Source organism: Dermacentor silvarum, chromosome 4 (genome assembly GCF_013339745.2).
Source record: "Dermacentor silvarum isolate Dsil-2018 chromosome 4, BIME_Dsil_1.4, whole genome shotgun sequence".
NCBI classification, from domain to species: Eukaryota; Metazoa; Arthropoda; class Arachnida; order Ixodida; family Ixodidae; genus Dermacentor; species Dermacentor silvarum.
Window position 1 is genome coordinate 121,545,387 of NC_051157.2, and position 15,169 is coordinate 121,560,555.

At 45.9% G+C, this 15,169-nt stretch overlaps 1 protein-coding gene across 1 annotated transcript in view; it reads left to right on the forward strand.

Annotated features, from left to right (window-relative positions):
* The window catches only part of LOC119450606 (sodium-dependent phosphate transport protein 3-like), a 70,561-nt gene extending 57,935 nt beyond the window's left edge, over window positions 1–12,626 (forward strand). The window contains 2 exon segments of the mRNA XM_037714110.2: window positions 159–3,325; window positions 9,322–12,626. Coding sequence (XP_037570038.1) covers window positions 159–440 — 282 coding nt within the window. The 3' untranslated portion in view covers window positions 441–3,325; window positions 9,322–12,626.
* The last annotated feature ends 2,543 nt before the right edge of the window (window positions 12,627–15,169 follow it).

Genomic DNA, 15,169 nt, shown 5'->3' on the forward strand with positions numbered 1-15,169 from the left:
ATTGTTGGACGGACCGTGGCAGCTACTTCGGATTATCCAAAATTTTGAAATAACTAGTTGTGAATCAATGAGCTTTTACTGTATAATGTGGTTTGCAATAACAAGATTTTAATGTAATGAGCAATAGATCTAACTTGGCACTCATTTCATTTTTTCAGAACGGTGATAAGGTGACACAGTGGACGCACATCTTCTACCTTGCAGCCGCCGTAAGCTTTGCCGGCGGTGTTGTGTTTGCCATCTTTGGCTCAGCCGAGCGGCAACCTTGGGCTGACCCCAGCGGCGTTGCCACCGCCAGACAACAACAATCAGTCCCGCCGTCGAACTGTGGTGACCCGGTGGCATCTGCAGAGGATGGTGTCATCGCAGCCAGCACAGCGCTTCTTGGTACACCAGCATCACCAGACACAGCAGAGATGTCACCCGCCAAGAAGCTTTGACGCTAGTGAGGTTTTTGGAGACTGCTTCATTGGTGTAGTCGACATTGTGCTGAGACTGCTTTGCTTTGGTCTAACAGCAGCGGAAATGATTGACGCTGAAGAACATGATGCACAGATGTGTGAAGAACAATTTCCATTTGCGAATGGATACGAAGTTATTGACTAAGATCAGTTAAGTCTAATGGTGCATTCGACGGGTCGGTTTTGACCACTCTGAGCATTCCAGTGATGAGATTTACATTCGGCTGATAGAAATTGAGCACTCAAAACACATTTGTGTGGTTCATCCATTGTGCAGCACTATGGTTCAGAACAGTCAGAGGCACTCTCACCTTCAAGCTGGGATTGCAACCAAAATTCGACAGAATTTCAGTCACCTAGCTCCTCTGATTGCTCTGGGAACAGCTGAATGTTTGGCCCGTAGCGACTTTCTGCGGCTTCTATCTTGAGAGATCTCTGTAACACCTAGCTCGGTAAGAGCCAGTCAAATGCACTGCAAGAAAGACAAACACAGCACTCTGGGCACAGCCTTTGTGTCACATTGTCTTCTTGTGGGCCGTTCTTGGTCGACTCTGAATAACCAACTTGCTCAGGCTTTGACATTGTACAGAAAGTGTGTGCAACTGTCACACAGTGCCTTGTCCTCACAATTTTTTGGACTCTTGCAAATGCCAAGTTACCGCGTGTTCACGATCATTGTAGACATATCCTGAAGGGTGTCACATGTTGCTGCTGTCTTTAAACTGCCTGCCAAAAGGAGACATTTGTTGTCGTACAAGGTGTGGTGTACAGTAGGCGGGAACGGGAAAATTCCTGGGGGAGAATCATGGGCTTCTGGGGCAATTGTACTTTCGGTCTATGACTAGTCATTACGTGCAGCTAAAGCTGAACTTTGTGCTGGTTGGTGAGACAATACTGGGGTTCTTGAAAGCAGTTTCTAAAGGGCTTGGAATTCTGAAAAGGGTACACTGCAAGTTTCGTAGATTCTAGGTCTTTGTAATAGTAGTCACTTCCAGTGACCCGGGAAAGCAGTCCAGGGCACGTGTTTTGTATTGTTCTATTTTGTTTTTCATTCTCCTTTTCTGATCGTACACTGCAGCGACTGGCTTATCCCAGTGATAACAGTAGTGCAGTGGCGTCCAAGCTGATGATGAAGAGATAACAAATTTTAATTAAATAGATCACTTGATTATGGTGGCCCACAGGTGGATTGTCTGAACACAGTATACCTGGAGCTAACAAAGAATGTGCATAGTGACCATGCTGTGTAAAGAATTCTACTTGGTTATTTGCTTAAAAACGACGGATCAAAGCCCACCTGTTGTTGGGGGCCATACGTGATGACCATTCTTTTCTTGTTCTGTAGGGTTGGCGGTGATGTCAAAAGTGCAAAAGCAGTATCGAGAGATTTCGCACGAATGCATTGATGTGTGACGTTCCACAAGTCGCAGGCATTCGAAGTCCTAAAAAGATTCTTTTGAATTGCTTTGCGGGGATCTATATAAAAGTTGATGACCGATAATTTGGACTCCACAGGGAATCTTAAAGACCCCGAACGGGGTCGTTAAGGTAATAAAATGAAATGAATGTAATTAAGTCCAAACTATCGAATGTCTCAAAATCGAATGTATCCAGAAAAGATCGTTTTATTTACGTTTTGAGGCCCCTGTGCAAGGAAGCAGCGGTCGATGTGTTGCTGCACGCACTTCCACTTATGTGCAAGCAAGTCCACCTGTATTTCTGCCAGTGTTGTGTTGTCGCTGTACGCAGATGCAAGAACGGCAAAGGCTTGAGTCGGATCTGCATGTGAAGGCTCCAGAGTACACGGCACTTCATCATCATCATCCAAGTCGGAGTCGCTGTTTGACGGCGGGAGAACTTGCTCAATTATTTCGTCATCGTTCAGTTTTACAGAAGACGACACTGCGCTGTCGACGTCTACAAAGTCTTAAGATGTAACAGCAGCAGGAATCGACACACTGCAGCCTCACACGTCATCAGTGATGTCCGCATTTGAGCTCGTTGTGGTCGGCGGTAGTTCACGCTCTTCATTAGCGGAGTCAGGCTCATTATCGAAGATAAATCCAGCACGATGGAAATAATTGCCGAGTGCGTCTGCTGACACTGCCTTCAAGGCATCAGCAAGAATGCTCACGATGGACATCAAGTCCACGTTGTACTTCATCTGACTGTCTAAGCACAGTATCACATGGTGGTGCAGCAGGCGGGAACGATAGAGCACTTTTAAATTCTTGATAATACCTTGATCCATAGGCTGGAGAACACTGGTTGTGTTTGGTGGCAGGTATTCTATCTCAGTCACTTTCATACTGCTGATCGGGGTGTGGCCACTGCAGTTGTCCACGAACAGAAGGAACTGAAACTTTCGGTCCAACTTGCATAATTATCCTTCAAACAAGTGTTGTGTGATCCACTTCTTAGTATTGGCCTCGTATCGCATAGGCAAAGTCTTTTTTAAAGCATCGAGGGTTTTTCGATTTGCCGATGACTAATAGCGGACACTTTTGTGGCCCCAAGTGTTGCTGCCTACAACAGTGAGTTGTTCCTTACTAAGCTTCCCACCGTGGCAAGATTCTCCAGACAGGGCAAGTTTCTTGTCTGGCAGCAGCCTATAGATTGTGGGTTTTGCCCAATTACTGACCTAATTTACCAAAAGAAGCAAGAAATGGGGAAAATATTTGTACTTCATCACTATCATCACCATTTATTGTAACCTTAAGGGTTGGGATCCTTGCGAGGTGTTACATAAAGGGGGGACAATGTTAAAGATACTGGCATTCATCAGTCGGGTGTGTTCATTCATAAAATTATACGTTAAATAAACAAGCTCTGACACAGTATATCACTAGGCAAACAAGCAGTCGGTAAAGAAATACAGTAAAAGCTCGTTAACTCGGATCTCACGGGACCGGAGAAAATGTCTGAGTTAACCGAATTCCGAATTATCGAATGGACCATGAAAACAAAAGGAAAACGTACACGGCACAGACAAACCTTTATTTCTTGAAAAAGTGTGTTATTTTCGTCTGCCTCGCCGTCGGAATTTCTGACAGAACGATCTTATGTAATCCCATCAGGTGGTGGTGCGCACGTTCACTGTCGCGAGAACAAACGCAGAACTCCTCGAGGACAGCGAGGGCTTCGGCGGCCTCCTGCACGGTGTGATGACATCGCGTTGGCGGATCATCTTGACCGTCATCATCGGAACAGTGATTTTGGTCCTCTTCAAGCACTTCCGATAATACAGTCTACGCCTGTTATAACGGACCCTCATAATCCGGCGAAAAACGTCTGCTGTATCCGAAGTATGCAGGGGGGAGGGGGGGGAGGAGGAGGCGATCGTGTGACATAAAAATGTTACCGGAACGTAATATGCTTTTAAAATCGCGTTCTTGCCCGTGGAACAGCCGATACGACATAATCTGACGAATTACGGCCATGAATCAAAGATTAGACCAGTTTGACGCCGCACGCAAGCTTCAGTTTGTACACAAGGGTCTGGTACCACCCCCCCCCCCCCGCTTGAGGCAATTCTTACCTTTTTCATTGAACGGGAAAGGTGCATGTGAGGAAAGAAACTTCATGGAACATGACTTTTTATTTCACAAAATATACTGAGTGATGAGGGCCTGCTTAGCTCCTGCCAGAGAAGACGCGGTCACCTTGTGTTGCATTTCTGTGAGCTGCAGAACTTCCGCGGAGCAGTCACCTTGCTGCTGCAGGAAATATCCTTTCAGGGCCTCAATGTAATCCATGGCCTGGGACGAAGAAAGCTTAACAGGTGCTTCAGTCTCTTCGCTACTGTCGTCTTCTAATAGCGGGTCAGAAGAGTTCTTTACAAGTGCTGCGATCTCGTCGTCCGTCAGTTGTTCGCTGTCGACGATGCCATCATCAAAACTGACGAAGTCGGCGAAGTCTTCGGCCCCGAAAGCTTCTTGAATTTGGGGCCACACACTTGGCACACATGGATCTTGTGGTGCAGTGCTGGGTGCGTCATTCGCTCGGCAAAAGCCTGCCTGCCTGAAGCAGTTGCGAATGACATCGCTTTTTAGCTGTGCCCAAACTGCTGGAAGAACTTCCACAGGAAACTTCACGTCAATTTTGGTTTCCCGCTTCCTCTGCATGTCAAAAAGCAGGCGCTCTGTAAGGCGGGTCCGGTACGCAACCTTAACGGAATGGACCACACCTTGGTCGATTGGTTGCAGTGCCGACGTCGCATTAGGCGGAAAGTACGCCAGTTCCGTTGCCTCAAGTGACGGGGGTTGCATGTGTGATGAACAGTTATCAAGGAAGAGAAGTACTTTCCTTTTCTGTTTTGCCATCCCCCTATCAAACTTGAGCAGCCAAGCGTTAAACAAATCCTTCGTCATCCATGCTTTTTTGTTAGCCTCCCATTCGATCGAGAGACTTTGCATGTGATGCAAGGCACGAGGTCGTTTTGACTTTCCAATCAGCAGAAGTCTCACCTTTTCTGAGCTGTCCATATTGCAGCAAAAAAGGACAGATAAGCGCTCTTTGGAGCACTTCCCACCGTGACACTTTTCGCCGGAGAAAGTGTATGTCTTGCTCGGCCTGGCTTTGTACACAAGTCCACTCTCGTCCGCATTAAAGATGTTTCGGTCTTCATATTTCGCGAGAAGTGCAGGCAGCCGATTTGTCTGCCAGTCCGAGACAACGCTCTCATTGACGCTATCGCGCTCTCCACACATGGCACTGAACACAACACCATGCCGTGCCTTAAACCGGCTAAGCCAGCCCTCGCTGAAGGTGACGTCGCCATGTCCCAAAATCACAGCGAGTTGCTCAGCTCTGCTCCTGAGCAAAAGTCCGTTCACTTGAATCCCACGAGCACGCGCGTCCCGTAGCCATATGAGGAGAGCAGACTCGACGTCCGGGTGCGCCTCTTTGCGCATTCGAAAACGCTTTTCCTGGATCTCGCCGGAGTCGCATTTTTCGGCGACGTCCTTGTTTTTCAAGATAGAGTTAACTGTCTGCTTAGACAGGCCCATTCTTCTGGCGATGTCCGCCTGTTTTTCGCCATTAGCTACACCGTTAATTATACTTACCGTATTTACTCGAATCTAGGCCGACTCCGATTCTAAGCCGACCCCCCAAAAGTTTGAAGTCCGAAAAAAAAAAAAAAAAACTTACCTCGAATGTAAGCCGAACGAAAAAGCGAGGACAGCATTCGCAAAATAAAACAGCATTTATTAAATTTGAACATGCCGAGCTCATTCTATGTCACCATCGCTGCTAGCCTCGTCGCTATCTTCCTTACTGCTGACATCTTTAAACAGTGCGCTATATTCAGTACCATCCTGCGCATTAGAGATGCTGCATTTTTGGAAGGAGCGCACGTTGCGGCGCACGCAAAAACCATCTCCCGTGGCCCCCTCCAACGACAGACCGATGCCGAAGTTCCGCCCGGCTTGAACGTTTGACGATGCCTCTACGGCTAGCACAACTACTGTATTTACTCGATTCTCACGCTTCCTCGATTGTAACGCGCACCCGTTGTCCGTGAGGAAAAAGTCCTTTACCAGTACCGTGCACCTCATGCTTTCAAACTGAAATACAACTTTCTGTCATTTGGAAAAATAGATTTCCTCCCGATGCACTGATGTTGCAATGAATAAAAAAAAGTCGCAGTTTCGCCCGAAAGGCGATGCATCGAATGCGGTAGCAAATTAGTAGACCGCTATTAACAAACACGGTGTCCCGCGCGCTCAAGCAAACATGAACGCATCTCGCTCGTTGACCGCGGAAACGAACTGTCGAAACGCTGGAGACGAAGCGCGCCTTCGTGCTAGCATGCCTCTCGCTTCAACGCGGCGAAAACACGGCGCGCGGCGGACTTTACCCGTCGCAGATTGCATTCAAGATAGGGCCAAGCCTGATCGTATCGCCGGAGTGGATCGTCGCAGATTACGTCCTGCTTCGGTCCACTGAAACCGTTCCGCATTGCTTTGCTGGCGAAAAAACTCTCCTGTTTGCGCCAGTCCCGCTCGCAAGTTTCGGATTCCCCGAACGCCCGTGATGCGGCCCGATTTCCGTCTGTCTCCGCAAGGATGATCACTTTCCTTTTAAATGCGGCATCATGATGAACTCGATACTTCATGCTGATATATAGAGCAGACACCGAGAACGTGAAGACGGACGGTAGACTATTGCCTAAGCACGTGTACTGCAGCACACGGAGGAAGCTTCCGCATGCTACGGTAGCTAGGCACGAAGCGCGTGCGAGGCGGCCATTTTGAAATGCCGACGCAGATTTAGGGTCCTGTTGAAAGTGCGCGTTAGATTCGAGTAAATACAATATTCGTTTAGAAAGCGGCACTATAGTGGCATCGCCCATTTGGTGCCATTACGATAACGCCACCCGCGCGCCGATGCTGCACCATACCGATACTACCGATACGACGCAGGTCAAAATGGCGACGTCGCTCGTGTACTTCAGCTGGCTACTGGCGCGGCTAGTAGCGGCTGCGATACTAAGTTTTCTAGATGGCGCTAACTATGCACCATATTTATCAGTTTCAGTTAAAAACTGGCGCATTTTTTAAAATCCTCGAATCTAAGCCGACCCTAGAGTTTCGTATGTGATTATTTGAAAAAAACTATCGGCCTAGATTCGAATAAATACGGTAGTTTTTCTGACAGTGAAATATGCTTCCTCTTGCGTCCAGCCATTCCACACAAGCGCAGCCGCCGCACGAACACAAAGAAGAAAATGGACGCAGCGAGCCACTTCACTGGATTGGCTCAGCCGCGCCAGCGACCCGTTAGATGCTGACAACGTTGCCAGACATACTATTGTTTCCCGGCTAAGTAGAAAAAAAAAGCATATTGGGTGTCGGCCCCGCGTAACTCTGCCATATAAGCTCAGTCCAAACAATTTTCGCCCTAAATTTAGTCCGTTCTAGCCGATAGTCCGCTATAGCAGGGTCCGTTGTGAGCTGAGTGGATGCCATTTAAAATGCGTGGTGACCAAACAAACCTAGGGATATGGTCCGTTGTAACCGGAAGTCTGTTGTTCCCGGATCCGTTGTAACGAGCGTAGACTGTATATCATCGTCAGTCAGCGGACCAGCAACGGCAACATGATAGTCTATAGCGACGTAGTCTAAAATCTGGACGCCACTAGGAAGGACAGAGTCAAAACGCGTGTCATTCACCTCGTCGTCCACATTTCCAGTGGGCTCGCGGGTGTCCTCTGGAGTGGCCTCTGGAGGAATATCCGAGTCGTCAGGGTGGACAAAGCCGCTGTGCCGGAAATAATTTGCAATGACCGCGGGCGGCATTTCGCTCCAGACATGCGCTAAAATGTGAATTGCGGTCAGGAGAGTCAGGTCATATTCTCGCCCTGCTTCCTTGCACAGCAGGATCTGTTCCAGCACATGCTTTCTGTACCTGCTTTTTACGTGCTGAATTATTTCTTGATCCAGCGGTTGCAGAGCAGCCGTCGTGTTTGCAGGTAGAAATACAAGTTCGATGCACTCCAGCCCTGTCACTCTGGTATGAGCGCTGCAGTTGTCAACTAGAAGTAAAACCTTGCGCTTGTTAGCAGAGAAGCGGCGGTCAAGCTGGCGCAGCCAAGCTTGGAAAATATCCGAGGTCATCCAGGTCTTTCTATTTGCATGATATTGCACAGGAAAGTGGTGAATTTTCTTAAAACACCTTGGGTTACGTGCCTTCGTGATGACTAGCAGTGGCAGGCGCTCGGTGCCCGACATATTTGAAGCGAGAAGCACAGTGACCCTTTCTTTGCTCCTCTTCCCTCCAACGCACGGGTCACCCTTGAACGTGATCGTTTTTTCCGGCAAGGCTTTAAAAAAGAGAGCCGTTTCATCAGCATTGAAGACGTTGGCAGGTTCATAACGAGCCAGGTACTGGGGAAGCTCAGTTGTCTTCCAGTCAGCAATACGCCGTTCATCCACTGCTGCTTTTTCCCCGCACACGTTTCGAAAGACCAACCCGTGCCTTTCTCTAAAGCGGGCAAACCAGCCTTCAGACGCACTGAAAGATTCGATGTTCATTCTCAGTGCGTACCTTTCAGCTTGCTGACAGATCAAAGGTCCACTCAAGGGAAGCTGGCTGTTCCGCATGTCTGTTATCCACCGCAGCAGTGCGTCTTCCAGCTTCGGGTGTGCTGCCGTCCTTAGTCGTTTTCGTTTTCCGGTGAATTTGCCGCTGTCAAACGCCTCGAAAATTTTTGCTTGGTTCTTCACATAGTCGCTTAAGGTGCTTCTCTTAACATCGTACTTTTTCATTATCTCTTGTCGAGAAACACCTGCGTTCACGTCTTTCAATATCATCACCTTTCTTTCAAGATCATTTGCTGGCTGCTGTGGCCGCTTAACTCCTGTGACGGTCGCCATCGGTATGAAGCGCGACGGCGGCGGCAACGCGCACACACACAGCCGCAACACGCGAAGTCGCAACACAAAGAACTACGTCAACCAAGTCATGAAGTACACCAGTAGGCGTAGAGAGCTGCTGTTAGTAGACACTGGATGCGCCAGTGGCCCAAGCACTTCCGCCGGTTGGTGACTAGCGCCACCTAGCCACTTCCCCCTCATTCACTATCATCATGATCATATTCTGCTGCAGTTCGTTCGGTTCGGTTTCTCCAAAACTCCGGTTCCGCCGTCGGTTACGGCAAGCGGTGCTTGAGCCTCCAAGCCGCTGAGATCGCGTGACTCTGGAGTCGCGCGGAGTTGTCCGAGATAACCGGTGCGCGGCTAAATCCCTCTGAATTAATGAGCATTTGACCCAATTGAAATATACACAGTTTTGCCGGGACCACGCCGCGAGTCCAAGTTCACCGAATTTCCGAGTTAACGAGGTCCGGATAAACGAGCTTTTACTGTACAATAAATTAACGAGTTGTGACACAGTAAAAAAAATAAACGTTTTAAAATAAAAATAATGGAACAGCAGAAAATACAAATTAGTTTACTTAAACAACATGATGAATGGAAAGAAAGATATGAAATGTTATAACGTTAATTGTTTCATTAACAAGTCTGAATTTTTTATGATCACATTCATGGACAATGTGATCAGGCAAACAGTTCCATGATCCAATCACAGAGGGTAGGAACGATTAATTAAAATCCTTAGTTGATCCGTGCAGGCACTTAATCGTAGCCACCCCCACCGCCATTTTGATTATCTCGCCTCCTCAAACCTGCGCTATCACACGCAGATACGCTGGCAGCCGCAGTGACCACCGCGGCAACGCTAGGCCTAGCTACTTCGACGGCCAAGCTTCTTTTTGTATGGTGCTGTGTTTTTCATTCAAACAATTCGCCACTGCTAGCAATGGCACCAACTCCGCCTTTATAATCCTCGCCTGTGTCTTGGAAACTCTGAAAGCACGGCGCGTTGCATAATGCCGGTTCCCGAAAGTCAGCTTCGCCTTTGTACAGCTGTGTTATGCAGTGAAGCATACGCGAAGTATTGCAGGTGAAGCATATTAAGAGTGGGAAGAGGCAATTGTCACGGCACGCAGTATGTATTCCTTAATTATACATGCATACACACGGCCGTCTTCTATCATAGTACAAGTTACGATACGCCTAATAGGTGTACTGGCAGGCCTTCAGAGCTATTTGGGACGTGCCTGTGGCTATTTGAGCTCTTGGGGGCAGTAAAAGGCATGCATTCATTTTTGCGGACTGCCAGATTTTTCCGATGTTTTCGCGGCCTCTAGGGAGTCCGAAATATCAGACGTTGACTGTATATGGAACAGCTATAAAATCTCCTTGAAAATTTCTGTATAAAGCTTTTATTTTTTACATCGAATTACCTATATATTGCATTTTTGTGATCCACTTCAGATTCGATATATCCGGCTTAGACTGTATATTCAAATTTCATTATTATACGTGTTGAAAGTGAGCAGCTACAATAATTGGAGGCATCATTTTAGTTTCAGATAGAACCTCTATATCAAAGCGCGCTTCATAATACATTGTTTATATTTTTCATTTCCGTTCTTATGATTGGTTTCTTTGCAAATCTAATCTTTACGCATTTGCATACTAACAAGCACAAGATATACATACTACATAAACATACGCCATCAGCTTACACACCTGATGGCTGTTAGTTGCATGCATTACTATGTGGCATGCACTGACAGGCAGAACTAAGCCTAGCAAGTCACACAAAACTGTGCATTTCACTCATTTTGTTGCACTAGTGAGCTTCATCATCATTCAATATTTTTTATTATCTATGTGTTATGTGTCCTGCTCACTTTTTGTACTACCCACTGAAGTGACTGTAGACAATCGTGTCACAAAATGCACACTTTTACCAGCATTTTGTAGAGGTGACTGTGCCGATTTCTGAAGAAGAAAAGAATTTTTGTAAGATTTGTACTGTGCTTTCGTGTTACTCCGTTTCCCCCAAAGGGAAAAATGAGAATTGAGGTGTGTTCTAATCCGCACATTTTTGCTTGTTGTACACAGTTTTTGTAAACTGTTTCTGCGAACCTGAATCTTTAGTGCATTGATCGCCCAGTGGTCTCCAAGTGCCTCAAGAAAGTTGTCCAGCGACTTCTAACCCTTGAAATAAGTCACGCAAACAAAAATCCTTTTTGTGTCATTGTAAAATGGCCAAAGCAGTGCAGCACGAAAAGATTTGGCAACACAATTAATGCCGAACACTGTTCAAATTTCTGCACAGGCTTTGGCATATGACATTGTAGGTCATATGCCATCAGTACCATCGTGCTCCATACAATGTCATCCGAGACACGTGATGTCAAGTTTCTTATCAAGTAACAAAGCTTTTTTATGAGAGTTTTGGTGTGTGGTCTGTTGATGCCTGCTCAAATATGCAGTAAATTCTTTTAATCGTAGAACAGAGTACACATAGGACACAGGGACACTTAAGAGGTACATTAATCTGGACTGGCAATTTGCGCTTCTCAAATAGTGAAAAGGACGCTTTGTAAGTCAGAAATGACAAAAAAATTGAAAAACAAGTGAGTGCCTGGCCTAGGTATACCAGCACCAGTTTTTCACAGTGTCTGGGATTTTGACAGCATCTGCTTAAGACCAATTAACTGTTTATCGATAAGGATTACATTGTATTGCAAAGGAAGCAGAAACTCAAACTAGCACGTTTTGAAACGTTGTCTTTTAAAAACTGTCTACTGTAATGTCACACTGACATGCGTGCGAGATTTGAGAAGGGGAAGTTTGGCCCTCATTTTCTTCTCTGGTAATTAGCAGTTTTCTACCAAATAAATAGCTAATACAATTTTCAAAGAATGCATTACCAGTCTAAGCTGATGTAGTGACATTCTTTATTCCCTCTTTAAATCACTAAATAATCACCGTACTCCCAGGTGATCTTCTTAAATATGAAATGCAAGGCAAACAGGTGAGACAGGGTAAACCTTTGTATCTTCAGGCATTGTGCCAAAGCTGGTTGTCTTTGTGCCTGTGTGTCCATTGTTGCACGTTAAAGAACGTTTTAATATGACTTTGATCTCTGTTTTAATCACAAACTTTCGGTTTGCATTTACGAGTGTGCTTGTTTTTATCATGGCAAGTGTGGTAGTGTTGCGTGTAAGCTGAGCATTTCGGACAAACTGTAGTTTTGTCAATTTCGCTTGTAGCGTGTTTGTTTGCACGTTTGTTTGGAATGGTAATGAGCTTCTCACTCTTTCTTATGTGTCAGATTTGCTTGAGTCATTTCCTGTACATCTTGCGTGCATATTTATTTTGTTAAACACTTCGCAATTTACTGTTACTGGTACGTTGCAGTTGCAGTAGGGTTCTCTAGACACATCTGCAAAGTGTTCCTTGGATTGACGCCTGTGGTTCCTACAAAACAGGCAGAATAATTATATTCATCTCCGATGTGAGAAAGGCTTCAGTTATTCAGTAATTTGTACGGTTGGCATTTTTAAACGTGGTTTGTCAAAAACACGTTTCTTTTTCTTCCGGTGAAATACTTCTAGTCAAGGTCTTGTTCAAGTGATTGTGTCACGACGCAGCACACCTTGTCTTGTCACAAACTGTTTACTTGTTTTCTCGTTGGCTTTTCCGTTTGTAAGAACCAGTGGAGTGTTTTAGTGAGTTGTGCAGTGTGTAATGGCCTACCACTTGTTTCAACTTGGAAATTTTATAAATAAAGCAGTGTGCCTAAGACATGGAAAGGTGTTTTATGGTGCAGTTGTCAGTGTCACAAAATATCAGAAATTTTGTGCCAGGAATTGATTAGGAACCTATTTAATTTACGTTGCCACTTCTGGCGATGATACTGCATGAAACAAAAATGTCCTTCATGGCACATTTCGGGGATGTGTATCTCACAGCTAGTGCTCGCTAAAGGATTCGAAGTGAATTAGCACTGGCTGGCTTAAATTCCGCAGGAGTCGTAACATGTTACAGTGTTAAAGTTTAAACAGTTTTAAATGGTTAGGGTTACTAGTTGCGAGTACTTCGCACACAATTCTTGACTTATGGTGCAGCCTACAATGTCCAGTCAGTGAAATCACCCTTGCCTTCTTTGTTGCCATGTGGCAATACTGCCACATTATTGCCTATATTGCCAGGATCATTGTGGAATCTATCCTGCAGTGACCCTGATAACCTTTCGGTGAATACGGGCTGACAGGTCTTTTTTTTTTTAATCTTGTCACTGGTTTATAATACGCATAATTTTGCTCTGGTTCAGTAGTTCACTTCTGGCTACCTTAAAGGGCCCCTCACCAGGCCACATAGCAAATTTTGGTTATACGCTGGAAGTTATGTACCCTCTTGGGAGTGTTCTACCGCAAAAATTTTTCACACTGGTTCATTAGTAGGCGAGATAGAAATATTTTAGTGCCACAAACCCATGATTTCAGAAGGCGAGCGTCGCCACCAACAAGGACATCTCTCTCCACTTGCGTCGTCTAGCCTCCGCAAGCGAAATTTCTTCCCTGCATTCTCCCATACCGGAGCTGGTGGATCGCGAGATGCACACTTCGCGGGCCCCGCCTTCCTTTACAGCGAAGCTGTCTATGGCTATGGTTCTATGCCTTTTTCGTGTCCGTCAACAGATCTGCATGTGCAAAAACTGAGCTCCCGAATTTGATGCAAAATTGCTTCATTCTACGCCAAAGCTTATACGTCTTATCACTTGGGTATGCATTTTCAGTAGATCAGTTAAGGATAGGCACCATTTTCAAAATCAGTAGTCTCCCAGGTAGATAAGGGTTTCTCAAAAGATTTGCCGCTGTGCGACCTGCGTCGGCCACGTGTATGCTCACACGCCCTCTCATTGTCATTGTTACAAGCGCTTGCGAGCTAGCTCCGCTTTCCCGGCGTGGCGGTACCGTTGCACTATCTACTTTCCGGTGGTTCCCCAAGGTGGCAGTAGTCTTCCACGCGAGTGCATGCCGCCGATCAAAATAAAAGTGTGTGTGCGTGTGTCTTTTCGGGATGACCGCCATCGCCGCTCAAGAGAACTAAAATTTGCTCATGCCTTTGATCTAAAATTTGTGTCACCTCTATGTCATGTGCTAAACTGCTTCGCTGGTAATCCACCTTCATAGCTGTGGAATAAATTTTTTTCTTTGTTTTTCTTGCTTTTCTTGCTGCGCGGCGCACTTCCGCTGACAGTTTCGCGCGCCAGCTGTTGTGTTTGTCTCGTTTCGCGCAGTGCACGATTTTGCACACTGTGCACGAGAACATCTGACTAGGGGTGTAATGTCAGTGCTACACGAACACTGAGTTAGACGCAAGTGGATCAAAGAGCATGATTGTGCGCTAGAACATCGTAGAAAAAGACATAGTTTCGTTCTCTGCGTGCGCGACTGCACGACGTGGGAACAAGTAGAGGAAACTGAAGTACATCTCTCTTGCTACGGTATGAAGTAAAACAAAAACAAGCCGACAGTGGGTTCGTATGTTTATTTCTCTAAACATTAATTCGTCTATTGAAGCAACTTATTAAATAACTGATGTTGCCTTGAATAATTCTTCAAGCCACGTGTCACTGAGAGTGACGTCACAGCACTGCAATGTACGTAGCGCACTTGTGATATATATGCCACTCTACGACTGGGAGCAGCGGCACCTGCGAGGAGAAGGGCAAACGGCGTTTGGTTTGAAATTTCAGCTCTTTCCGCGGCGCGCAGTGATGTCATACTTAGCAGATAGGATCGTTAGCGCGCAGTGTATGCACTGCGCTTGTCAACTCAAAATGGCCAGTCCTGGTGAGGGGCCTTTTAGAGAATAAGATAATGTTTTGTTGTTTGTAGGGGCCCCGGAAACACTTCTTCAACATAGTAGGAAAATGTTACTGTTCTGTAGAAGAGGCTCATGTGAACATGCGAGCCAAATATTACACTGCATGCTGCAGAGAATTTACACTCGTGTCAAAAACTGCAAGAAACTGCTTGTTTTTGCCTCCGCAATGTCCTCATTCAGGCATCATCGCAAGCAGCGATGCCCATCAACAGCTATTGGCTGATTTCATGATCGTGCACGAGAACATTCTCAGTAAAGTTATTGCTAAGATTGTCTTAAATCAATGAAAAAATGTCTGTGATCTCAAAAAGAGAAAAAATTTCATCTTTGTACTGCTGGTCTACACACGACAGTTGTGCGTAGCTGCACCTTAATTAGTTCGCCAAATTTCGCCGAAATAAAACTACGAAGTTTACAACGAAAAATGATATTACAATTCTGAAAACTGTT